Source organism: Theropithecus gelada, chromosome 19, assembly GCF_003255815.1.
Source record: "Theropithecus gelada isolate Dixy chromosome 19, Tgel_1.0, whole genome shotgun sequence".
Taxonomy (NCBI): domain Eukaryota; kingdom Metazoa; phylum Chordata; class Mammalia; order Primates; family Cercopithecidae; genus Theropithecus; species Theropithecus gelada.
This window is the reverse complement of record NC_037687.1, coordinates 24,621,490-24,648,751: the sequence shown is the minus strand read 5'-3', so window position 1 is coordinate 24,648,751 and position 27,262 is coordinate 24,621,490. Positions and strand designations below refer to the sequence as shown.

Sequence of the window (27,262 nt, the reverse complement as noted above, 5' to 3'; positions counted from 1 at the left end):
ACCGTGCCCGGCCTCCTGTGCTCCTTTCTGTATTACCAGGAGAAGGAATCAGAGGCCTGTGTCTCTAGGACCAGTGGAGGGTGGAAACGATACAAGTCTTGTCCTCCCTCCACTGCAGGCCAGGAATAGAATCTGGGTCAGCAGGGTTGGGGGATGATCATTTCCTGGGCCATATCCAGGCTGGGGGCAGGAGTTGGGCAGGACACCTGCTTCCTGGGGGGTTCAGGGGAGAGGCAGACACTGTAGTCATTCTGGCCATCTGTCTGCCTCCCGCTATGGAGGTCCACCCAGAAGTCTGACCACCAGCACTGACAGAGAAGACCCAGCCACCAGTTGTCTACCGAGCGTTTATGGGAGTTAGGAGCTCAGCAACTCCTGGCCATCCCTGTCTTCACCCTCTTTCCCAGAAGCCAGGCCCAGGCGTGGGAAGTTGCAGGGAGCCGGATCCTCTCCCTCCCCTGGCAGCAGGCCTGATGGTGTCCAGCCAGGACTGGCAGTGGGCAGGACCGGTGGCACGAGCAGGGCCCCCTCCCTCCCACTGTCCACCTGCGGAGAAGGAGCACTCCACACCGACTCACACACCACCACCCCCTGTCGTGGGGCGGAGTGGGATTGGGAGTAGGTGTAGTGATGGTATGCCTCGCAGAGGTGTGTGCTTGTGTGGGGGTATGTGTGTGGGCCCATCAGAGGGTGCGTGAGTTTGTGTCTTCAGGAGCCCAGGCCACCTGCCTGGCCCTTTGCAGTTCATTTCTGTTTCTTTTTTTTTAGAGACAGAGTCTTACTCTGTCGCCTAGGCTAGAGTGCAGTGGCATGATCACAGCTCACTGCAGCCTCCACCTCGCAGGTTCAAGCGATTCTCCTGCCTCAGCCTCCCAAGTAGCTTACAGGATTACAGCTGTGTGCCACCTCGCCCAGCTACTTTTTGTATTTTTAGTAGAGACGGGTTTTCGCCTTGTTGGCCAGGCTGGTCTCAAATTCCTGACATCAAATGATCCGCCTGCCTTGGCCTCCCAAAGTGCTGGGATTACAGGCGTGAGCCACCTGCAGGTCTCTTCTTGACTTGACCCGTCCTCAGCCTGGGGAATTGTACGGTGCAGCAGTTAAGGGTGTGGAATCTGGAGCTATATTTACCACCTCGTGCCTTGGTTTCCCTGTCTGTAAGTGGAGCTCATAATAGCATTTACCTCACAAAGTTGGTGTAACGGTCGATTGTGTCAACATATGTCCTGAATTTATAAAAAAAAAAAAGTTAGAACATGCCAGGTGCGGTGGCTCTTACCTGTAATCCCAGCACTTTGGGAGGCCGAGGCAGAAGGATTGCTTGAGCCCAGGAGTTGGAGACCAGCCTGAGTAACAGTGAGACCCTGTCTCTTAAAAAAAAAAAAAAAAAAATGGAGGGAAAAAGCCTGGCGTGGTGGTGGCGGGCACCTGTAGTCCCAGCTACTTGGGAAGCTGAGACAGGAGGATTGCTTGAGCCCAGGAGGTTGAGCCTGCAGTGGGCTGAGATCGTGCCACTGCACTCCAGCCTGGGTGACAGAGTGAGACCCTGTCTCAAATAATAATGTGGTGCCGATGCCAGGCACGTGGTCAGGGCTGCCTGTATGCATGGCAGCTGTTGTTATTCTTATTAATGGGTGTCTTTGTGGTTGTTTCTGGCCTCCTTTGTGAGGCTGTGCAGGCACAGTATGTGAATTTGGATCTGACTCCAGCTAAACATTCTTGCCCTCCCCCTAGTTCTGTGAGTCTGTAACTATTTGTAGCTGTTGGCCCTTGTATGGCTGGGAGACTGTGTGCGTGTGTGTGTGTGCGCGCGTGTGTGTGTTGTGGGGCGGGGGCTGCTTCTGAAACGCACAGGAGCGCCCTCCGCTGCTGTCCCCTGCCTCTGGTGCTGAACCCGGAGGCTGGGGAGGAGGCTCGGGCTCCCTGCTCCTCCCGCCCTGTTCCCCCAGGCCCCTCCCCGGGCCTCCCCCGCCTCCCGCACCGCCTCCCCTCTGCCCGCCTCCGCCTCCTCCCCCTCTCTCCGGCTCCTCCCCCTCTCTCGCTCCCTCGCCGACTCCCCCTCCCCCGTGTCCCTCCCCTCTCCTCCTCTCCTCCCTCTATCCCCTCTCCCTCCCCTCCTCCCCGGCTCTCCCTCTCAGTCTCCGGCTTTTCTCTCTCTCAATCTCTCTCTCTCTTTCGGGCGGAGTCGCCCACCACTGCCAGCCCAGCGCTGGGGGGACCTGCTGCAGGCTGTAGCTGCAGGTAAGAGACCCCATTGGTGGGTAGGTGGGGGCGTGGGAAAAGGACGGGGTTACCCCAGGCGCGGAATGGGGGCGGTTCGGGAAGCCTGAAGCTGGCTTCCCTGGGCTGGTTTATGGAGGTGGGGGGCTGCCTGGCCCAGCATGGGTACCTTCTGTGGGGTGGGAGTGCCACCAGCCGCCCCAACACCTTCAGCCCCTCCTGGTTCTCAGGCGGCTGGGGAGGGGGGCCGCCTGGGTACTTGGGGGGGTTAGGACACCCCGCCCCCACCCCGTCTGGGGCACCCCCCCTCCCGCGCTCTCTACCTCCGCCCCCGCCTTCCTGTGTCTGGGTCTCATCTTTCTGTCTCTCCACATCTCTCAGGGGTCTCTGTCTAGCAGAGTCTGGCCGCCTCTGGGAGTCTCTGTCTCTCAGTCTCTCACTCCTGTCTCACTCTCTGTGTCTCTGTGCCGGGGCGCTCTGTCTCTACTGTCTCTAAGTCCTGGGTTTCTCTCTCCTTTCCTCTTGCGCCATCTCTGTTTCTCTGTGTCTCTGTGTCTCTGCCTCTCTCCCCTGTCTCAGCCTTCCAGTGTCTCTCTGTCTCTGCTTTCTCCGTGTCTCTGTCTCTTCCCATGTCCGCATCTCTCTCTCCCTCTCTCTCTTTCTCTCTCTCTCTCCCCCTCATCTCCATCTCTGTCTCTGGGTATCTCAGTCTCTGTTTCTGTCTCTCTTTCCTCTTCTCTGGCTCTCCCTGGGAGCCAGTGCGCCCTCCTCCTACACACCACTGTCTCCGCCCCTGGCAGGGGAGACCTGGAGGAAGAAGACCTCCCCCACCCGCCAAGTGGGCTCCCCCAGGCCTGGAGTCCTCTAAACTCCTCTCCCCACTTGAGCAGAGCTCCCTTGCTCTCTCTGATCCTCCCAGCCGGCACCCACCCCAACTTTCCCCTGAGAACCCAGCCCGCCTCCCCTTGCCTTGTTTCTGACATTCTGAGGCTGGTCCTTCTTGCAGTTTAACCGGTAGCCTTTGTAGTAGAGATGAGACCAGACCTCCCTTCAAGCTAACCTCCCCATTCTTCCTCGTATAACTGGACCAGTCCTTCCTACCGTCTAACTTCCATACCTCTTGCTGTTTGTTCAGCTCTTGATTCATTCATTCTTGTTGATAATTACTGAGTACCTTTCCTGCTCCGGGCAAGCACTGGGTACTGGGTTAGACCAGGCCAGTCCTCCCTGCAGTCTCACTTCCATCCCTTTCCTGGTGTGCCAGCCTCACACCTGTCTCAATGGGGGTGGGTCTCAACAGCTTCTCCGCCACCTCTTGGGGGGTGCTGAGAGGGCCCTGGCCAACACACTGTCTGCCTTCCTTGAGTGAAGGGGGCCCTGGAGAAGGTGGGCGAGAGAGTGAGTGATGGAGAAAAGGTATGAGGCTGTGCCTGTAGCCCTGGTCTGTGTGTGTGTGTGTGTCTCCCTGGCTGCAGGTGAGATCCCAGCCCTGTGTGACAGTGCCTGCGGGGGGGCTTCAGATGACTTTAAAGAGCACTAGGTTAAGAGCCCTGTTCCTCCTTTGGACCTCAGTTTACCTATTATCAGTGTATCACAGCCCCAAGCACCCAAACCCTGTGATGTGATCCCCACACTGGACCATTTCGAGGTGGTTGGGAGCGCCTGGGCTCACGCTGGGGCAGTAAACGTGCATGTTTAGAAGTCTGAGGGCCAGCCCCCCAACACAGGCACAGTCAGGAACCACCCCTCGCAGCACCGCCCCACTGTGGGGTGGCAGCGTGAGGGATATGAGGGACAGGTCTTACCTGGCACGCCAGACTGCACCCACCCCCAGGCACGCAGTCCCATTCTTCTGACCAAGGACCCAAGAGGCGCGTGAGGTGGAACAGGGGTGCTCACTGCTGACCCGTTGGCCACGGGCCCACAAAGGGAGGGAGAGATGGCCCTGGGAGATGGTGCCTGCCATCTGCCCTCCCCATTCCCACCCTGGGCTCCACCTGATCCTTTTGCCCCTGGATTCTAAAAGCAGATTGGGTTTCAGGGCTGCTGGTGGATGGAGAGGCAGAGGCAGGAGCCGGGAGCAGAGGGAGCCCATGGTCCCCAGTGACAGGGCTCAGACCTCTTGGTCATTCATTTCACAAATATTTATCTAGTGCTTTCTCTCCCTGACTGCTCCTCCCGCAAGGCCCCAGCGAGAAACCAGGTTTTGCAGGAAAAAGGGATTGCACTAGGCTGTACTTGGCCCAGCCCCTGGGCTAGGAGGGTGGACATGAGAACCCCCATCACCTGGCCCTGGTCTCCCTTGAGAACTGCAGCAGCAGGGGCAGGTGGTTAAAGCTGAGGGAGGAACTCCCAGGCTGAGGCTCCCTCCCAGAGAGACTGGGGTTTGGTTTGCTGCTTTAGAAGAATTCCTGGCTCCTGTTTCTCCTGAAAGCCGGGGAGGCGGAGGGAGAAGGGGGCACAGTCTTTGCTTTGGATCCTGGTGGGTTTGTAATTATGCCTAAGTTGTTGCTAATTAGGGGGCTGCTAATTAGACGTATCATTAGGGGCCTTGCTGAGGGGGCTAATTGTGCAGTGCCCTTTAAGAATCACCCCTGTCCCCCGCCCCTGCCTGCACACACACACACACACGCACACACACGCACACACGCACACAGGCATGCTCCTCGCTTGCTCTCTCCTTCTTGGGAAGTTCTGCCAACACGCTGCCTCCCTCCCCCAGAGGAGCCAGCTCCCAGCCCATGGGTACGTGGGTGTGAGTTGGGGACAGGCTGTGGGTTAGATGCTCAGAAGAACTTTTCAGGCCCCTGGAAGAAATGAGGCTGGTGGCAGAGGGGTCTGGGAGCGTGGAGGCTCCCGGGACACCTCTCTTCCTCTCTCCCTCCCTTTTTGATAAGCCACTGGGTTACCATGGCAACGCGAGGGTGGGGCAGACGAGCTCAGAGTCAGGGCCACTCTTGGAGAGACAACCTGGGAGCCAGAGTTGGTGCTGGATGATGTGGGCAAGTTCCATAACCTCTCTGCACCTTGGTCCTCTCACCTGTGGAATGGAGGGGCACTCCCCAAAGGGGGAGGGTGTCATTTTGGATGGGGTGTTCGGGGAAGGTGACATCAGAGTGGAAACCCGAAAGGGAGGAGGGAGCAAGGCTAGTGGATATGTGGGGAAGAGTGGGCTGGGCACAGTGGCATGCGCCTGTGATCTCAGCACTTTGGGAGGCCAAGGCAGGTGGAGCGCCTGAACCCAGGAGTTCAAGAACAGCCTGGGCAACAAAGAGACTCCTGGCTCTACAAAAGATTAGCTGGGTGTGGTGGTGCACACCTGTACTTCCCGCTACTTGGGAGGCTGAGGAGGGAGGATCGCTGAGCCCTGGAGGTCGAGGCTGCAGTGAGCTGTTATGGCGCCGCTGCACTCCAGCCTGGGTGACAGAGCGAGACCCTGTCTCAAAAATAAATACACAAATAGAGAAGTGTGTTCGAGGAAGGGGGAACAGCAGGTGCCAGGGCTCCAAGGCAGAAGCTTGTCTGGTGAGGCTGAGGAGCAGAGGGGAGGCGAGGGTGGCTGAGGCAGACTGGGTGAGGGGAGAGGGCAGAAAAAGAGGCCAGAGAAGGATTCGGGGCCGGATTGTGCAGGACCTCACAGGCCCTGGAGAGGACATTGGTGCTGTGAGTGAGATGGGAGCCATGGGGGGTTCTGAACAGCAGAGGGATGATGCAAGCCGATTTGTGGGCTTTTTTCGTTGTTGGTTTGGTTTTGGGTTTTTTTTGAGACAGAGTCTGCTTTTGTCGCCCAGACTGGAGTGCAATGGCATGATCTCGGCTCACTGCAACCTCTGCCTCCCTGGCTCAAGCAATTCTCATGCCTCAGCCTCCCAAGTAGCTGAGATTACAGGCACACGCCACCACACCTGGCTAAATTTTTTTTTTTTTTTTTAATTTATTTATTATTATTATACTGTAAGTTGTAGGGTACATGTGCATAACGTGCAGGTTTGTTACATATGTATACTTGTGCCTTGTTGGTGTGCTGCACCCATCAACTCGTCATTTACATCAGGTATAACTCCCAATGCAATCCCTCCCCCTGCCCCCCTCCCCATGATAGGCCCCGGTGTGTGATGTTCCCCTTCCCGAGTCCTGGCTAAATTTTTTTTTTTTTTTTTTTGTATTTTTTGTATTTTTGGTAGAGACAGGGTTTCACCATGTTGGCCAGGCTGGTCTCAAACTCCTGACCTCAAGTGATCCACCTGCCTCGGCCTTAAAGTGCTAGGATTACAGGTGTGAGCCACCGTGTCCAGCGATTTGTGTTTTAAAAGGAAACCCAGATAAGACACGATAATAGCCACTCAAACTCAGCACCAGAGGCAGGGAAAGAAATAAGGAAACAGTAGATCCCCCACACCCACAAATGGGACAGAAGGCCCGGCCCAGGGCCTTGGATGTCACAGCCCCTAAGGAACTGCACCACTTACAGAGCCTGAGGAAAAGCCCAGGTCAGACACAGGGAAGCTGGAGAGACTGATGCCTGCTACCACCTTGGGGAGGGACATGAATGAGACCCTCCAGCAACCCCTCCCCAGCCCTACTTGAAACAGACAGACATGGTCCAACACCCGCCACAGCCCAAATCCTGCGCAAGAGCTTTCACAGGGCCGAGTTGGCGACTGAATCTCCTAACAAACTCAGAGCCTCCTGCTCCCTGCCTCTCAGTGAATTTTGCAGTTTGTGTGCTTTTGTGCCTGGCTTCATTCAGCCATTGTGATATCTGTGAGATTCATCCATGTGCTGGGTGCAGCAGCAAATAATTCACTCCCTTTTCAGTGCTCTATAATATTCCACTGTGTAAATCCTCCAAACGTCTATCTCCATTTTACTGCTGATAGGCCTCTGGGTTGTTTCAAGATTGACGCTATTATAAATAAAGCTGCTATGAACATTCTTATTTTATTTTATTTTATTTGAGATGAAGCCTCACTCTGTCACCCAGGCTGGACTACAGTAGCGCCATCTCAGTTCACTGCAACCTCCGCCTCCCAGGTTCAAGCGATTCTCTTGCCTCAGCCTCCGGAGTAGTTGGGGTTACAGGCTCCTGCCACCCTGCCCAGCTAGTTTTTGTATTTTTAGTAGAGACGAGGTTTCACCATGTTGGCCAGGCTGGTCTCGAACTCCTGACCTCAGGTGATCCACCCACCTCGGCCTCCCAAAGTGCAGGGATTACAGGTGTGAGCCACTGCGCCTGGTTCCTTAGTGGACATAAGGACCTATTTCTCAGGCACATACCGAGGAGCAAAACTGCTGAATTGCACGATGCGTGGTGTGTTCGGCTGTAGTTTCCCGAAGTGCATAGACCAATCTGCATTCCCACCAGCAGCGCATGGGGGTTCCTCTGTCCTTATCTTTCAGTCTTTCTCTCTCTGTGGGTCTCTGGCACTCTCTGTGTCTCTCTGTGTCTCCGTCACCCTGGGTCCCCATCCTCCCTGCATTGGTCCTCAGCTTCTCCCCTAACCCTCCTTCCCCAGTGAGCTTTGACCTTTGTGTTACAGAAAGGGGTTTGCTTCCCTCACCCAGACCTCCTCCTCCTTCCCCACAGGACCCCACCACCCCCCATGGCTCCCCTGGCCTTGGTGGGGGTCGCACTCCTCCTGGCGGCTCCCCCATGCTCCGGGGCAGCCACCCCAACCCCCTCCCTGCCGCCTCCCCCGGCCAATGACAGCGACACCAGCACAGGGGGCTGCCAGGGGTCCTACCGCTGCCAGCCAGGGGTGCTGCTGCCCGTGTGGGAGCCCGACGACCCATCGCTGGGTGACAAGGCAGCACGGGCAGTGGTCTACTTTGTGGCCATGGTCTACATGTTTCTGGGAGTGTCCATCATCGCCGACCGCTTCATGGCGGCCATCGAGGTCATCACGTCAAAAGAAAAGGAGATCACCATCACCAAGGCCAACGGCGAGACCAGCGTGGGCACCGTTCGCATTTGGAACGAGACAGTGTCCAACCTCACGCTCATGGCCCTGGGCTCCTCTGCCCCCGAGATCCTGCTGTCAGTCATCGAGGTCTGCGGTCACAACTTCCAGGCGGGTGAGCTGGGCCCAGGCACCATCGTGGGCAGCGCTGCCTTCAACATGTTTGTGGTCATCGCCGTGTGCATCTACGTCATCCCAGCCGGCGAGAGCCGCAAGATCAAGCACCTGCGAGTCTTCTTCGTCACTGCCTCTTGGAGCATCTTCGCCTACGTTTGGCTTTATCTCATCCTTGCTGTTTTTTCGCCGGGTGTGGTCCAGGTGAGCAAAGACCCATGGATGCTTTCTTGATGCATGTGTGTCTGCAAAATCCAGAGAGGCGGCTCTTGGCTTGGAATGTTGATTGGTGTATTTGCAGAAATGCACGCTCACATCTGAGAGGGCTGCTAAGTACAGTTGTGCAGGTCACAGACTGCACAAGGGGATTAAGCCAAACAGGGCAAGTCCTGCGGGGGGGGAGCTGGAGTCCTGCTGATGCTACCCAGCCATATCTCTGGAGGGTGCAGCAAACATTGATTTGCCCGGAGGGATGCACTGTTTTGCACTTAATAACAGTACGCGGCCGGGCGCGGTGGCTCAAGCCTGTAATCCCAGCACTTTGGGAGGCCGAGACGGGCGGATCACGAGGTCAGGAGTTCGAGACCATCCTGGCTAACATGGTGAAACCCCGTCTCTACTAAAAAATACAAAAAACTAGCCGGGCGAGGTGGTGGGCGCCTGTAGTCCCAGCTACTTGGGAGGCTGAGGCAGGAGAATGGCGTAAAAACCTGGGAGGCGGAGCTTGCAATGAGCTGAGATCCGGCCACTGCACTCCAGCCTGGGCGACACAGCAAGACTCCGTCTCAAAAAAAAATAAAAATAAAAAAAAAAAATAACAGTACGCTCATTTGGAAGGGGCACCTTTTAGCTCCAAAAGGGTGTTGTATGTACTAACAGAGCCCCTGTGATCTGTGTAATGCATGCTAGGTATGTTCACATGTTTTCCTACACTCCCTACCTTTTGCATAATTGAGTCCCGCTTTTGCAATAAGACATCCTCCATTCACATAATTCATACTACCCTCGCATATAATCCAGCCTTGTGTTTTCCGACGTTGCTAATTGACTTGAGTAACTTAGTGCAATTTGCATAATTTATCCACAGGCTTGCATAGATCCATACCTACATCTGCATAATTTAGCCATTTGCCAGATATGTAATCACGGTTTGCATGATTCATTCATTATTCATCATCAGTTTCTGATGTTGGGATAATTTATGCCACTTCAGTGTAATGTATACTCTCATCCAACGCAACATCGATATAAGCCCAGTGACTGCTTTGCATAATTTATTCCAATAGTGAGACAAAATTTAGACCCACAGCTGCATAATTTATACCTATATTCTCATAATCATTAGCCTTTCGCTCAGCCCGTGTCTTAACCTGCATACTATGTAGTCTTCCTTGACAACATTTGCCTAATATATTTCCCACAACCCCATGACTGCCTCCTACATTTGCATAATTTATTTATGGGCCTGGCCTAATTCAGTCACACACATGCATAATTTATTTGCAGGTGTCCAGGATTCATTCACACATGTGTGTAATCTATTTTTGCCTATCTGTCAGGTTTCTGCCAGTTACAGTTTCTTCCCAGGAAGGATCTGAAGCTACAGACAGAAAAATGCCTTGTGGGTTTTCTATGAAGGAGGATATATAACAGAGAGATCAGAAGCCACAGTGAGGAAAGGGGAGGACAGTGACACCAGAAGACAGGGCTCCTGAAAGAGAGAGAGAGAAAGAGGAGAGAATTTCCCATCTGCCATGGTGAAAAGCATGCAGTGATATATCATATAGTTTAAGGTGCTGTTAAAATGAAGTCAGTGTCCTGACTTAGGCTTTCAAAAAGGCTTTTGAGGCCAGGTGTGGTAGCTCACGCCTGTAATCCTAGCACTTTGGGAGGTCGAGGCAGGACCTGAGATCAGGAGTTTGAGACCAGCCTGGCCAACATGGTGAAACCCCATCACTACTAAAAATACAAAAATTAGCCTGGCATGGTGGTGCCCGCCTGTAATCCCAGCTACTTGGGAGGCTGAGGCAGGAGAATCTCTTAAACCTGGGAGGCGGAAGTTGCAGTGAACCAAGATGGCCCCACTGTACTCCAGCCTGGGTGACAGAGTGAGACTCTCTCAGAAAAGAAAGAAAAGAAAGGAAGAAAGGAGAATGTAACAGATATTTTGTTACATCCCTTTATTTCTGCTGATATGAAATTCTTAGGTAATAACAGAGAGATCTTGTAGCCTCAGAGTTTGATCCATGCACCTGAAGCCAGAGATCTGGGTTCAAATCCTGCCTCTGCCTTTCCCTCACTGCCTTTCCCTCACTGTGTGGCAGGTTCCTTAGCTTCTCCATGCCTCAGTTTCCCCACCTGTAAAACGGGGATCATGAGAGTGCTGACTTCATAGGGCTGCCATGAGGATTAACTGAATTGCTCTGTGTGGAAAGACTTAAAATAGTCTGCCTGGAACAGAGTAAATGTTAGCTATTCATTAACAAACTCCCCTATGCATTTGGCTTCCAAAAAGTCAATATAATGTCCAAACTGTGTTACAAAGAAAAGATTTCTATTTTTTTTTTTTTTTTTTGAGACGGAGTCTTTCTCTGTCGCCCAGGCTGGAGTGCAGTGGCATGATCTTGGCTCACTGCAATCTCCACCTCCCAGTTTCAAGCGATTCTCCTGCCTCAGCCTCCCGAGTAGCTGAGATTACAGGTATGTGCCACCACGCCCAGCTAATTTTTGTATTTTTAGTAGAGACGGGATTTTGCCATGTTGGCCAGGATGGTCTTGAACTCCCGACCTCAAGTGATTACAGGCGTGAGCCACTGTGCCCAGCCTACAGAAAAGGTTTCTTTTCTTTTTTTTTTTTTTTGAGACGGAGTCTCGCTCTGTCGCCCAGGCTGGAGTGCTGTGGCACGATCTCGGCTCACTGCAAGCTCCGCCTCCCGGGTTCCCGCCATTCTCCTGCCTCAGCCTCCCGAGTAGCTGGGACTACAGGCGCCGCCACCTCACCCGGCTAGTTTTTTTTGTATTTTTTAGTAGAGACGGGGTTTCACTGTGTTAGCCAGGATGGTCTCGATCTGCTGACCTCGTGATCCGCCCGTCTCGGCCTCCCAAAGTGCTGGGATTACAGGCTTGAGCCACCGCGCCCGGCCCCAGAAAAGGTTTCTAACAGAACAGTGCATTTCCACCTGGAAATGCTTCATCACAACTACCCTCATGACAAGGGAGCCAAATGCAGGCATCGATTTATAATGAATAAGTTGGGCTTCAGAGAAAGAAAAAGATCAGAAACCATTGCATGCAAGAAGTCTAGGAAGAGGAACAGGTAGCCGTGAGACTTAAAACAAGTGTATTTGGAGTATGTGAAACCATACATAAGGCCGGGCACAGTGGCTCACACCTGTAATCCCAGCACTTTGGGAAGCTGAGGTGGATGGATCACCTGAGGTCATGAGTTCGAAACCAGCCTGACCAACATGGTGAAACCCCATCTCTACTAAAAATACAAAAAATAGCTAGACATAGTGGCGGGTGCCTGTAATTCCAGCTACTCGGGAGGCTGAGGCAGGAGAAATGCTTGAACCTGGGAGGTGGAGGTTGCAGTGAGCTGAGATTGGGCCACTGCACTCCAGCCTGGGCAACAGAGATAGACTTCATCTCAGGAAAAAAAAAAAAAAAAGACACTTAAAAAAGATATAAACGATATACATAAGCTGGGCGCAATGGCTCACGCCTGTAATCCCAGCACTTTGGGAGGCCGAGGTGGGCAGATTACCCGAGGTCGGGAGTTCAAGACCAACCTGACCAACATGGAGAAACCCTGTCTCTACTAAAAATACAAAATTAGCCAGGTGTGGTGGTGCATGCCTGTAATCCCAGGTACTTGGGAGGCTGAGGCAGGAGAATCACTTGAACCCGGGAGGCAAAGGTTGTGGTGAGCCGAGATTGCGCCACTGCACTCCAGCCTGGGCAACAAGAGTAAAACTCCATCTCAAAAAAAAAAAAAAAAAAAAAAAAAGAAATACGTAAAACAGAGTTATAAATTATCACTATCATAAACAGTGTTTTCATGGATAAGAACGTTAGTGGCGGGTTCTGAAATAAGCCGGCAAATGGGACATTTCTGTATTGTGTGGGACTGTCCTGTGAGTTGCTGGATGTCATCGGGCCAGGAAAGGCCAAGACCATGTCCCCCTCCCTAGTGACGATGGAAGCCCATAAACACCCCCAGATTTCCAATACTCTATCTCAGGGGTGCGCCTGCTCCACGGAGGCCTGAAAATGTCACAGTGCCCTCCCAGGCTGGACACATTCTTAGTGGGTGCTCTAGAAAAACATTGTGAATCGGCTAGAATCATCTTTTATTTACCTGCAGGAAGGAAGAAAAATCTTAGGGGTTTGGGATTGTCTTCTGATGAATAGACTCCCTTGCAATATACATAGTGGTAGGTTCAATTAATAGAAGGGAGAGAGTTCATTTCACAGCTTGCGCTGAACATTCGGCTCCTTTTCCCAAATCTGCCTGTTGGTTTCATGCAGTTTTACTATTTGCAAGTCTTGCCTGTTCTCTGAGCCATCAGTAAACACAGTGATAGCAGGGTGTGGCAACTGGATCTTAGATATTTTTCCTACCAGGGTTGTTTTTAAGATGTTTCAGGGACCTTCTTTTTTTTTTTTTTTTTTTTGAGACGGAATCTCGCTCTGTCGCCCAGGCTGGAGTGCAGTGGCCGGATCTCAGCTCACTGCAAGCTCTGCCTCCCGGGTTTACACCATTCTCCTGCCTCAGCCTCCCGAGTAGCTGGGACTACAGGCGCCTGCCACCTCGCCCGGCTAATTTTTTGTATTTTTTAGTAGAGACGGGGTTTCACCGTGTTCGCCAGGATGGTCTCGATCTCCTGACCTCATGATCCGCCCGTCTCGGCCTCCCAAAGTGCTGGGATTACAGGCTTGAGCCACCGTGCCTGGCTTTTTTTTTTTTTTGAGATAGAGTCTCACTCTGTCCCCCAGGCTGGAGTTCAGTGGTGCAATCCCCGCTCACTGCAACCACCACCTCCCAGATTCAAGCGATTCTCCTGCCTCAGCCTTCCTAATAGCTGGGATTACAGGCACACACCGCCACACTTGGCTGATTTTTGTATTTTTAGTAGAGATGGGGTTTCACCATGTTGGCTAGGCTGGTCTCGAACTCCTGAGCTCAAGTGATCCACCCACCATGGCCTCCCAAAGTGCAGGTATTATAGGCGTGAACCACCGTGCCTGGTCTTCGGGGCCTTCTCATCGTAAATACTCTTTTTTTTTTGAGATGGAGTCTCGCTCTGTCGCCAGGCTGGAGTGCAATGGTGTGATCTCGGCTCACTGCAACCTCCGCCTTCCGGGTTCAAGCAATTCTCCTGCCTCAGCCTCCCGAGTAGCTGGGATTACAGGCGTGTGCCACCATGCCCAGCTAATTTTTGTATTTTTAGTAGAGACGGGGTTTCACCATGTTGGCCCTCGTGATCCGCCTGCCTTCACCTCCCAAAGTGCTGGGATTACAGGCGTGAGCCACCGTGCCTGGCCCATAAATACTCTTTAATCTTTTCTTCTTCATCTTTGATGGGAAAGGTAACATTTGAATCTTTCCATGAATATCTTCAAGGCGAACCCTCGAGTCTTGGTGGATGCTTTTCATGTGACAGGCCTGTGCCGGACCACCAGCAGACCTAGTCTTGGGCCTCTGTGGGCCCGAGATAATAGTACTAAATAATAATGATGGCGATGTTCTTTTTTTTCTTCTTTTTTTTAACACAGAGTCTTACTCTGTCACCCTGACTGGAGTGCAGTAACGTGATCTCGGCTCACTGCAACCTCCCCGTCCTGGGCTCAAGCAGTTCTCCCACCTCAGTCACCCAAGTAGCTGGGATTACAGATGCACACCACCACACCTGACTAGTTGTGTATTTTTGGTAGAGATGGGTTTTCACCATGTTGGCCAGGCTGTTCTCGAACTCCTGGCCTCAGGTGATCCACCCACTCTGGCCTCCTAAAGTGCTGGGATTACAGGCGTGAGCCACCATTCTTGGCCAGGCAATGTTAATTTCACATCTTCAGTCTTTTTCATGTGTCAGAAACTGAGAATGCTGTGTGCTAGGAATGCATGTGCTCATTCAGTCTTGGAAACGTCCCCATTTTATAGACCAAGAGACGAGATAGTCATCCCTGTGGCAAAGCCAGGCTCCAAACTCAGAGCTGCCCTGGCTGTGCATTGGAACTGGTTTTTTTTTTTTTTTTTTTTTTGAGACGGAGTCTCGCTCTGTCGCCCAGGCTGGAATGCAGTGGCGCGATCTCGGCTCACTGCAAGCTCCGCCTCCCGGGTTCACGCCATTCTCCTGCCTCAGCCTCCTGAGTAGCTGGGACTACAGGTGCCCGCCACTGTGCCCGGCTAATTTTTTTTTTTTTTTTTTGAGACGGAGTCTCGCTCTGCCGCCCAGGCTGGAGTGCAGTGGCCGGATCTCTGCTCACTGCAAGCTCCGCCTCCCGGGTTCACGCCATTCTCCTGCCTCAGCCTTCCGAGTAGCTGGGACTGCAGGCGCCCGCCACCGCGCCCGGCTAGTTTTTTGTATTTTTTAGTAGAGACGGGGTTTCACCATGTTAGCCAGGATGGTCTCGATCTCCTGACCTCGTGATCCGCCCGTCTCGGCCTCCCAAAGTGCTGGGATTACAGGCTTGAGCCACCGCGCCCGGCCTAATTTTTTGTATTTTTAGTAGAGACAGGGTTTCACTGTGGTCTCGATCTCCTGACCTTGTGATCCGCCTGCCTTGGCCTCCCAAAGTGCTGGGATTACAGGCGTGAGCCACCGCGCCCGGCCGGAACTGGTTTTATGAGGCAGAAGAGCCGGATGTGTGTCTCTATTAGAGGCAGAGCCTGTCCATGAGGGCCAGGAAGATGCTAAGGAGGCACTGGTGGGAGTCATGGGTGGGGAATTGAGGGTGTTTGGGTGAACAGAGAGCAGGCTCTGGATGATGGGCAAGGTTTGGAGAAGTGGAGGCACCCCCAGGTGATGGGGGAGAAATGGGGCAGGCAGAAAAAAGATGGAGGGAGAGAGAGGCCAGAAGAGACACAGGCTCTGTCCCTTGACAGCAGCTGGGACCACAGGATGGGGATTGTCTGTTGCTTGGTAGTAGATGAGGATGTCTGGGTTCCTGGCATCTAGGCAGCTGGGCATGGTTCTCAGCATCTGAAAGGTGGATAGATGGATGAATGAGGAGACCAGGAGAGAAAGAGAACACATACACACATGTGCGCACGCATACACACACACACACACGCACACAGATGGACACACACACATGCCCCCCCACACACACAGATGGACACACACACGCACACACACATGCAGGCACACACAGACACACATGCACACACACGCATGCACACGCACACATGCACATACACACGTGCATGTGCACACAGAGATGGGGAGTGAGATAGGGAGGGAGAGAGAGAGAAAAGTAGCTCTGGAGAAACACAGATATTGAGAAAGAGAAAGAAACTCACAAGGGACAGAAATAGGTATCTACCAATAGATATAAAAGAAGGACATGGAGACCAGGAGACCGAGGCGACAAGCAAAGAGAGGGAGCCAGGAAGAGAGACAGAGGAGGAGCAAAGGCTAAGAAAACCATTGAGACAGAGGCAAGGAGGGAAAGAGACAGCGGCACACACAGAGAGCGATGGAGAGAGGCAGAGACGAACAGGAACAGAGAGAGATAGAACGAGATGGAGAGAGAGATATAAATGTGGGGGGATGGGGAGAGGCCAGAGACAAAAAGGGAGGGCACAGTTAAAAAGAGATAGGAGGAAGGTGAGGGAGAGAGATGGGGAGAGGCAGAGGGGAACAGAAATAAGAGGGAAATAGAGAATAAGTGAGGAACAGAGAGACAAAGAGATGGAGAGGAACAGGAGCAAGGAGAGAGAGAGAAAAGGGGGGAGGGAGAGATGGGAAGAGGCAGAGATGAGCAGAGACAGAGACAGAGAGGGAGGGACAGACAGAATGAGATGGAAAGGGGTGGGAGAAAGGAGAGAGATAAGGAGAGAGAGATGGGGAGAGAGAAAGAGGTGAACAGAGACAAGAGGGACATGGTAACTAAGATAAGGACAGGGGAGAGGAGAGACAGAGAAATGGGGACGGGGAGAGGGAAAAAAGTAGCCCTGGAGAAACACAGATATTGAGAGAGAAAGAGAAACTCACAAGGGAGAGAGATGGAGATCTACCAAAAGATATAAAAGGGCATGGAGACATGTCCAGACATGGGGAGAGGCAAGAGCCAAACAGAGACCAAAAGGGAGGGACAGAGATAGAAAGAGATGGAGAGAGATGGGGGGAAGGAGAGGGAGAGAGAGAAATGGTGGGGAGAGAGAGAGATGAACAGAGACAAGAGGGAGGTTGAGAGAAACTAAGAGAGGAGCGGGAAAGGAGAGAGAAATGAGGAGGAGAGAGGTGGGGAGAGGCAGAGATGAACAGAGATAGAACGAGATGGAGAGAGATGGGGGAAGGAGAGGGAAAGAGAGAAATGAGGGGAAATGGAGAACTCCGGGGAGAGAGATGGGGAGAGGCAGAGATGAACAGAGTCAGAGACAAAAAGGGAGGGCCAGAGATAGAAGGAGACACAGCGAGATGGGGGAAGGAACGGGAGACAGAGAAATGGGGGGAGAGAGAGATGGGGAAAGGCAGAGACAAACAGAGACAGAAGGAGGTGGGGAGAGATGGGGAGAGGGGAGGACAGAGAGACAAGGAGAGGCAGAGATGAACAGAGATTGAGATGGAGAGAGATGAGAGAAGAAGAGGGAGAGAGAGAAATGGGGGAAACAGAACTCGGGAGAGAGACGTGGGGAGAGGCAGAGATGAACAGAGACAGAAAGAGGTGGGGAGAGACGGAGGGGGGGAGGAGAAAGAGAGATGGGGAGAGGCAGAGATGAAAAACAGAGACAAGGCTCACACCTATAATCCCAGCACTTTGGGAGCTCGAGATGGGAGGATCACGAGGTCAGGAGTTCAAGACCAGCCTGGCCAACATGGTGAACCCCCGTCTCTGCTAAAAAAAATATATATATATACAAAAATTAGCTAGGTATGGTGGCGCATGCCTGTAATCCCAGCTACTCTTGGGAGGCTGAGGCGGGAGAATTGCTTGAACCGGTACCCGGGAGGCCAAGGTTCAATGTTTAGTGCGCCGAGGCCGCGCCACTGCACTCCAGCCTGGGCTAGAGAACAAGACTCTGTCTCAAAAACAAAACAAAACAAAACAGAAACAGCAGAGAAAGGGATAGGGAGAGACGGCGGGCTTGGGGGTTGGGGAGAGAGATGGGGAGCGGCAGAGGCGGGGTGGGAGGAGGCGGCCCGCCCGGCCTCACCCTGATGCCCGCCGCCCGCAGGTGTGGGAGGCGCTGCTGACCCTGGTCTTCTTCCCGGTGTGCGTGGTATTCGCCTGGATGGCCGACAAGCGGCTGCTCTTCTACAAGTATGTGTACAAGCGCTACCGCACCGACCCGCGCAGCGGCATCATCATAGGCGCAGAGGGCGACCCCCCGAAGAGCATCGAGCTGGACGGCACGTTCGTGGGCGCCGAGGCCCCAGGCGAGCTGGGCGGCCTGGGCCCGGGCCCCGCAGAGGCACGCGAGCTGGACGCCAGCCGCCGCGAGGTCATCCAGATCCTCAAGGACCTCAAGCAGAAGCACCCGGACAAGGACCTGGAGCAACTGGTGGGCATCGCCAACTACTACGCGCTGCTGCACCAGCAGAAGAGCCGCGCCTTCTACCGCATCCAGGCCACTCGGCTCATGACCGGCGCTGGGAACGTGCTGCGCAGACATGCGGCGGACGCCTCACGCAGGGCATCGCCGGCCGAGGGCGCGGGCGAGGATGAGGACGACGGCGCCAGCCGCATCTTCTTCGAGCCCAGCCTCTACCACTGCCTGGAGAACTGCGGCTCCGTGCTGCTGTCCGTCACGTGCCAGGGTGGCGAGGGCAATAGCACCTTCTACGTGGACTACCGCACTGAGGACGGCTCGGCCAAGGCGGGCTCCGACTACGAGTACAGGTGGGTCCCCCGGGGTGGGGGGTGTGCAGGGGACTGGCGCAGGCCGTGGGTCCCACCGTCCAGCGGCCTCCAGGCTCATCGCCTGCCGACTGCCTCCTGCAGGATTCATTCGTTCATTCATTCATTCCTGAGAGCCTGCTTTGTGCCAGGCGCTGTTCCAGACGTGGGGCACACACCACTGGACCAGGCAGAGGGCATGGCTATCCGAAGGCTACCCCTCCCACCTTCATTATCTACCTCTGGGTTTTTGTTTGTTTGTTTGAGATAAGAGTCTCACTATGTTGCCCAGGCTGGAGTGAGTGGGACAATCTCCACTCAATGCAACCTCTGCCTCCCAGGTTCCAGCGATTCTCGTGCCTCAGCCTCTTGAGTTGCTGGGATTATAGGCGTGTGCCACCACACTCGGCTTATTTCTGTACTTTTAGTAGAGATGGGGTTTCACCACGTTGGCCAGGCTGGTCTCCAACTCCTTGCCTCAAGTGATCCACCTACCTCGGCCTCCCAGAGTGCTGGGATTACAAGCGTGAGCCATTATCTGGCCATGTTCTATGTTTTGTTGTCTGGTAAAACAGCTGTCTTCTAATGTGCATAAGAACATTAATGTTTACTGGGCACCTACCATGTGTCAGGCACTGGCCACAGGCACTCAGTGCACATGATGAATGAGACAAACTCTCAGTCTTCATACCACTCCTCCTGCATTCTTTATCTTTCCGTGGTTTTGTGCTGACGCCACACTGTTTTAATTATTGTAGCTCCATTATGTGTATTGCTACCTGGTACAATAAGCCTTCTCCCACCATTACTAAAGTAAAAATGCTTATTGAGCACACACTATATGCCAATAGGTACACCATAGGGAAGAAGACAGCTAAGCTCCTTGCCCTCAAATTGCAATGAGGATACAAACTACTAAACATATAAACACTTGAAGTGGCAATAAGTCTGATGGAGAAAAATAAAATAGGAGTGGAGGAGACAGATGCTGGCTAAAGGTCTTTGGTTCCACCATAAAGCAACTCACCTATCACCCTCTACCATATCTCACAGCCCCAGTCCCTCTCCTTACCCCTCTCCTTGCAAATCTGTGATATTCTCTCATTTAACAGTTCCTCCTGAGCACCTACTGTGTGCCAGATGCCTTTATTTAGGGGATCAACCTAGAACAATAACCAAGATAGATAAGATCTCTGTTGTCACGTGGCCCACAAAATTCATCTATTTGTAGTTCTGTCCATGCCACACTATTTTAAGACTTACAGCTTTACAGTATGTTCTTTTCAATGATTTTCACCAGCTTACATCAGGCTTTGAACAGTATGTGTTGTTAATTCATGCACAAGTCTCCCCTTTCCCATAATGACATTTATCATGTGTCTACAATGTGCAAGGAACAGATAAACAGATCTGGCACTGGTGACTAGTGGTGAACAAAACTCATAAAGTCCCTGCCCAAATGGAGCTCACATTCTCCTGGGAAAGACAGGCAATTAGGAAGTAAACACGGATTACATAAAAATGCCAGGTAGTGGTAGGAGCTGTGAAGAAAAATAAATCAGGAGACAGGGAGAAAGAAGGCCAGTGGCTGAGCTCTTCCGAGGTTCTATCTGCTCAGTAGTCTGGCACATCCCCCTTTAATCTTCTCCCTGGGGTACAGCTGAGGCTGAACTGTTTCCAGATCTTTAGTTCTGCCATCAAGCAGCAGTCAATCCCTCATCCCTTTAACCCTCTCTTCCTGGGACTCAGTTTGCTCATCTTCTCTCCTCTCCTCTCTCTTCTCTCCTCTCCCCTCTCCCCTTTCTCTCCTCTATCTCCTCTACTCTCTCTCCTCTCTTCCTTTCTTCTTTTTCTCAGAGTTTCACCCCTGTTGCCCAGACTTGAGTAGAGTGGTGCGATCTCGGCTCACTGAAACCTCCACCTTCCAGGTTCAAATGATTCTTCTGCCTCAGCCTCCCAAGTAGTTGGGATTATAGGCACCCACCACCACACCCAGCTAATTTTTTGTACTTTTAGTAGAGATGGGGTTTCACCATGTTGGTCAGCCTGGTCTTGAACTCCTGACCTCAGGTGATCTACCCACCTCGGCCTCCCAAAGTGCTGGGACTACAGGCGTGAGCCACCGCACCTGGCAGTTCTCTGTTTCATAGATCTTGAGTTCCACCACTGTGTGCCTGGCTGCCTTTTGTAGCCAGTCTTCCCTCTCCGCCCTCATCACTTCTCTTTCCAGTGCTTGGACATTTGCAGGTCTTTCTCTCCACCTCAGTCAGTCCAGGATCCTTTTGTCTGCCCATCTCCATCCACCTTTCCTACCCTGCCCACCCCAGCCTTCCTGGCTCACCGCAGCCTCCACCTCCTGGGCTAAAGTGATCCTCCCACCTCAGCCTCCAAAGTAGCTGGGACTACAGGTGCACGGTGTACTGTGCTCCAGCCTGAGTGAGAGAGTGAGACACTGTCTCAAACAAAACAAAACAAAACAAAATGCAACCGTTCACAGGTCTTTGTTCCATCACCCTGTAGCATGGGATCCCTTTGGCCACTCGGTCCATCCTCCCCCAGGGCACCACATCATCCAGATGCCCTCAGTTGAGGGAACTGCATTCACCATATTGGGGCCTGCTTTCAACTATCTTTTCCCCTTTCCACTCCTACCCACCCCTGGTCTGCATTGCCCCCATCTAGAGCCCTGGGGCTTTGCAGAAGGAAGTGAGTACAGGTGTCAACTGCTGGGATAACAGCCCACTTCTTCACTTACAAATGACCTCAGGATCAAGATGGTTTTTATTTTTCATTGTTTTTTGAGACAGGGTCTTGCTCTGTCACTCAGACTGGAGTGCAGTGACACGATCACAGCTTGCTGCAGTCTCAACCTCCTGGGCTCAAGTGATCCTCCCATCTCAGCCTCCCAGGTAGCTGGGACTACAGGTGCGCACCACAGCGCCCATCTGATTTTTATATTTTTTGTAAAGGTGGGTTTTTGCCTCGTTGCCCAGGCTGGTGTGTTTTTGTTTTGTTTTGTCTGAGACAGAGTCTCATTCTGTCACTCATGCTGGAGCACAGTGGCGCAATCATGGCTCACTGCAATCTCCGCCTCCCAGGCTCAAGCAATCCTCCCACCTCAGCCTCCAGTATAGCTGGGACTACAGGCACATGCCACCAAGCTTGGTTAATTGTTTTGTTGTTGTTGCTGTTGCTGTTGTTGTTGTTTTGGTATGTTTTGTAGAGACAAGGTTTCACCATGTTGCCCAGGCTGGTCTTGAACTCCTGGGCTCAAGCAGTCCACCCGCCTTAGCCTCCCAAAATGCTGGGATTACAGGTGTGAGCTACTGCACCTGGCCAGGACCAAGATGTTTGAAGTGAAGGAGGAAATGCTGTTCAGTGGTAGAACCAAAGGGCTAGGAAGAGTCAACATCTTCCTACCCTTCCTACCCTATCCTGGTAGACATTCAAGGCCTGGCATTGCTTATTAAGGCACCTTAGGCCAAAGACTGGGAGGAAGGAGACTTGGGTTCCAGTCCAAGCTTAGCCCTGGACTGTGTTCCTTGGGCAAATTCCTGCCTCAGTCTGAGCAGGCAGGTCTGCCATGTACAGTTGTTGAAGTTGTGCACTGCATAAAAGCACCATATCTGAGGAAGCTGTCCTCATAGTAGACAGTGTAGATTTGCATTTCTATTATAACAGTTTCCTGACTTATGGAAATAAGTGTCTTGAAGAAGGAAAGCCTTTTTCTAAGTTTCCCACAGGTTCACATGGGCTAGGGTGGCCCTGTGAGCCTAGTTTCTCCAAACTAAACGTGATCTCTGAGAACCCCAAAACACAGCTGTTCCAAGATTCTGAGATTTAATCCCCTATGATGCTGACACACTAAGGGTCTGAAGTTCTAAGATTCTAGAATTCTAACATTTTGATATTCTTTATTTTTTTGAGACTGAGTCTCATTCTGTCTCTTAGAACAATCTCGGCTCACTGCAACCTCTGCCTCCCAGGTTCAAGCGATTCTCGTGCCTCAGCGTCTTAAGTAACTGGGATTACAGGTGTGCACCACCTCACCTGGCTAATTTTTGTATTTTTAGTAGAGATTGGGTTTCACCATGTTGGCCAGGCTGGTCTTAAACTCCTGACCTCAGGTGATCCATCCACCATGACCTCCTATAGTGCTGGGATTACAGGCGTGAGCCACCACACCTGGCCAAAATTTTGGTATTCTAATTCAAACGCCATCCAGTCTCTGACTTGATGGCTTTAAGATTTTTGTCTTCTCAGATTCTGTGTCCAGTGCTGGAACACAAGTTCTGTGAATCTAGTCTTCTATGATTCTCATGCCTGGCTTCTAAAGTCCCCATGTTATTTTTCTCCCAAACCCTTTTTTTTTTTTTTAAGACAGAGTCTTGCTCTGTTGCCTAGGCTGGAGTGCAATGGCTCAATCTCCGCTCACTGCAACCTCCACCTCCCAGGTTCAGGCAATTCTCCTGCCTCAGCCTCCTGAGTCGCTGGGATTACAGGTGTGTACCACCATGCCCAGCTAAGCCAAACTCTTTTTTTCTTAGACACAGGGTCTTGCTATGCTGCCCTGGGTGGACTCAAAGTCCTGGGCTCAAGTGATCCTCCTGCCTCAGCCTCCCAAGTAGCTACAGCCACCACATCCTACATTTTATTTTGAAAAACTTCACACCTACAGCAGGGCTACAAGAACAGTTTGATGAACTGTCATATCACCTTCATCCACAGTCACCAGTTGTTCACATTTTATCCTGTTGGCTTTTAATCTCTGTCTTTAATATTTAATAATATTAATAATTGTGGGACAGGCACAGTGGCTCATGCCTGTAATCCCAGTACTTTGGGAGGCCGAGGCAGGTGGATCACCTAAGGTCAGGAGTTTGAGACCAGCCTGCCCAACATGGCAAAACCCTGTCTCTACTAAAAATGCAAAAATTAGCCATGCTTGGTGGCGCACGCCTGTAATCCCAGCTACTTGGGAGGCTGAGGCAGGAGAATTGCTCGAACCCGGGAGTCGGAGGTTGCAGTGAGGCAAGATCACACCACTGCACTCCAGCCTGGGAGACAGACCAAGACTCTCTCTCAAAACAATACAAAATAAAAACTAGCTGGGCATGGTAACGTGTGCCTGTAGTCCCTGCTACTCAGGAGGCGGAAGTAGGGGAATCACTTGAGCCCAGGAGGCAGAGGTTGCAGTGAGCCAAGATTGTGCCACTGCACTCCAGCCTGGATGACAGAGCCAGACTCTGTCTCAAAATAATAATAAAAGAATAACAGGCCGGGCGCGGTGGCTCAAGCCTGTAATCCCAGCACTTTGGGAGGCCGAGATGGGCGGATCACGAGGTCAGGAGATCGAGACCATCCTGGCTAACACGGTGAAACCCCGTCTCTACTAAGAAATACAAAAAATAGCCGGGCGAGGTGGCGGGCGCCTGTAGTCCCAGCTACTCGGGAGGCTGAGGCCGGAGAATGGCGTGAACCCGGGAGGCGGAGCTTGCAGTGAGCTGAGATCCGGCCACTGCACTCCAGCCTGGGCTACAGAGCGAGACTCCGTCTCAAAAAAAAAAAAAAAAAAAAGAATAACAACAATAATAATTGTGACACTCTGTGACCACGAATTGCAAATACTATGACCTTCATGCCTACATACTTGAGCGTGCATCTTTTGAGAATAACGGCATTCTCCTACCTAATCACAATACTACGTTCTCACTCAAAAAATCTAACGCTGAATTGATACTGTTAACTCAATGTCAATTAAGTGATGCACAGCCCGTGTTTCCATTTTCCCAGTCATCCCTGTAATATCTTTGGTAGCTGTATTTTCACTCCTGCCCTCTCTTCCCATTTGATCCAGAACCACACGTTGCATTTCCCTGTCAAATCTCTTTAGTCTCCTTCAGTCTGGATCAGTTTCTCAGCCTTCTCACGACTTTTGCGACCTGATGCTTTTGAAGATGATAGTCCAGTTACTAGAATGATGGTCAATCTGGGTTTGTCTAATGCTTCCTGGTGATTAGAGTCCCGCACCTTTGGCAGGAATCTCATGGAAGAGATGCTCTATCCCCGTGGGTGCATTGTATCAGGAGGAACATGATGTCCACTCGTCCATTACTGTGATGCCCAGTTTAATTGTTTGGTAAAGATGGTGCTAAATCTTTGGATTAATTGTTTGGCAAAGATGATGCTACAGGATGTATGCGGTGGATCATGCCTGCAATCACAACACTTTGGGTGCCCAAGGCCGGCGGATTGCTTGAGCCCAGGAGTTCAAAACCAGCCTGGGCAACATGGCAAAACATGGCAAAACCAAAAGTATAAAAAGTAGCCAGGTGTGGTGGCACAAGCCTGTAGTCCCAGCTGCTTGAGAGGCTGAAGCGGGAGGACCGCTTGAGCCCAGGAGGTCCAGGCTGCAGTGAGCTGGGTTTGTGCAACTGCACTCCAGCCTGGATGACAGAAAAGATCCTGTCTCAAACAAAAACAAACAAAAAAAAAAGGGCTGGGCGCGGTGTCTCACGCCTGTAATCCCAGCACTTTGGGAGGCCAAGGCAGGCAGATCACGAGGTCAGGAGTTTGAGACCAGCCTGGCCAACATGGTGAAACCCCATCTCTACTAAAGATCCAAAAAATTAGCTGAGCATGGTGGCATGCACCTGTAATCCCAGCTACTTGGAAGGCTGAGGCAGGAGAATCGCCTAAACCCGGGAAGCGGAGGTTGCAGTCAGCCGAGATCGTGCCACTGCACTCCAGCCTGGGCGACAGGGCGAGACGCCATCTCTCCACATTTCCACATTCTACTGATCCCTTTATCCCTGACATGTAAATGTCTCCTATCCCATGACTTTAGGACTCTAAGATTCTAATATTAATATGTGGGTATCACTAGCCGTCATTGTTCTCGCTGTGCCTCTGGGTGCTTTCCCTGTATCAATTCAGTCCTCATGACAGTGCCAGGAGGTAAACACTATTATTAGCCCATTCCACAGATAAGGAAACTGAGGCTTAGAGGACTGCAGAATCCTGACTGCCCAAGATCACACAGCTGGCATGGCGGCCAAGCTGGGCTTGAAGCAGGTCAGCCCACCCACCTGGGTGCTCCATCACCATGGACAGCGAATCCCTAGCTAAGGGACTCCCTCGTCCCTCCACTGCAGGTCTTTTCACCACGTTCTACATCCCCTACCTCTTGCCAGAACCTTGGGGTCCCTCTCTTCCTCCCACAGAGCTGGAGAACTGCAGCCCGACCCCCTCCCCACACCCACCTTTTTGAGACGGAGTCTCGCTCTGTTGCCCAGGCTGGAGTGCAGTGACGCGATCTTGGCTCACTGCAACCTCCACCTCCCCAGTTCAAACAATTCTCATGCCTCAGCTTCCAGAGTAGCTGGGACTACAGGCATGCACCGCCACACCCACTAATTTTTGTATTTTTAGTAGAAACAGGTTTTCACCGTGTTGGCCAGGCTGGTCTCGAACTCCTGACCTCAAGTCATCCATTCACCTCAGCCTGCCAAAGTGTTGGTATTACAGGCGTGAGCCACCGCACCTGGCCCCAGAACTCCTTTAATATGTAAATGATAGTGAATGCATATGGATCACATAGCAGGGTTCAGAGATGGTGCTGAGCCCCTTACATGCACAGTACAAGGGATCGGGGAAAGGACAGATTTTCAAGATTCCTTAACATCCCAGAGTCATGCTGATGTCTGCAACCCTGCCAGGAAGAGCCCACCTATGCCATGACCCCTCAGAATTTCACTCTGACTAATCTAACGTCACTGCCTTCTTCCCTCCCCAGCTCTCCCCATTACAGAGAATCTTATGGGTGCTTCAGAGATTTACACAACTGTTACTCTTTTAACACCAAGTCAGTTCACGTCCCTCCTCTGCTTGGAATGTCCCTCCTTTGCTTGAAGCTTCACAGGGCTCCTCCCTCACTCAGGGTGAATGCAGAAGTCTTCACTGTGGTCCACCCAGGCCCTAGGAGATCTGCCTGTTCCCACTGTGATGTCATCTCCCACCCTCTCGCCCTGGCTCCCTCTGCTGTCGTCATGCTGGTCTCCCTACAGTTCCTTGAACAGGTGGCCTGTCCCTAGGTCAGATCCTGTCCGGCTGTCCAGCTCCAGGTCAGGGCATTCGCATTGCCCGTTCCCTTTACCAAAAATACTCTTTTTGGCCAGGCACAGTGGCTCACGCCTGTAATCCTACCACTTTGGGAGGCCAAAACAGGTGGATCTCTTGAGGTCAGGAGTTCGAGACCAGCCTGGCCAACATGATGAAACCCTGTCTATACAAAAAATACACAAAATTAGCCGGCATGGTGGCGGGCACCTGTAGTCCCAGCTACTCGGGAGGCTGAGGTGGGAGAATCCCTTGAACCCAGGAGGGGAGGTTGCAGTGAGCCGAGTTGGAGACACTGCACTCCAGCCTGGATGACAGAGCAAGACTCTGTCTCAAAAAACAAAACAAAACAAAAAACTCTTTTCCAGGCATCCTCCCCATGGCTCCCTCCCCTCCTTCAGGTCTCTGCTCAAATGTTACCTCCTCCAAAAAGCTTTCTTGACCATGCCAACAGCTCCCTCTCCTCACTCCCTACCCTCCTGCCTGTTTCTCTTGATAGCACCATCACCATCTGAACATCCTATGTTTGTTTATTGTTCATTCTTCTGCACTAAAACAGAATCTGAAAACTTCTGACTGCTGCCATTCCCCCAACACTTAAAACAATGCCTGGCACACAACCCGTCAGTATCTGCTGAATGAATGAGCCATAATTAAATCATTAAATGTGCAATTGTCATGGTGATATGGCTCTCCCATGGGGCTGTGAACCCTGTGAGGACAGGGCCTGGTTACTGCTGTGTCCCCAGCACCACTCAGCACAAGGCACAGAACGGCTACCCTTA

General features: G+C 52.2%; 1 protein-coding gene across 2 annotated transcripts in view; it reads left to right on the top strand.

The window, feature by feature from the left end:
• Positions 1-1,855: 1,855 nt before the first annotated feature.
• The window catches only part of SLC8A2 (solute carrier family 8 member A2), a 46,856-nt gene continuing 21,449 nt past the window's right edge, over positions 1,856-27,262 (top strand). Inside the window, exons 1-3 of one of the 2 annotated variants that reach the window (XM_025367680.1) lie at positions 1,856-2,241; positions 7,808-8,498; positions 17,698-18,362. In XM_025367680.1, the coding sequence (XP_025223465.1) occupies positions 7,824-8,498; positions 17,698-18,362 (1,340 nt within the window). In that variant the 5' untranslated portion in view covers positions 1,856-2,241; positions 7,808-7,823. The remainder of the gene's footprint in view (positions 2,242-7,807; positions 8,499-17,697; positions 18,363-27,262) is intronic. The other variant, XM_025367681.1, reaches the window with a different exon arrangement.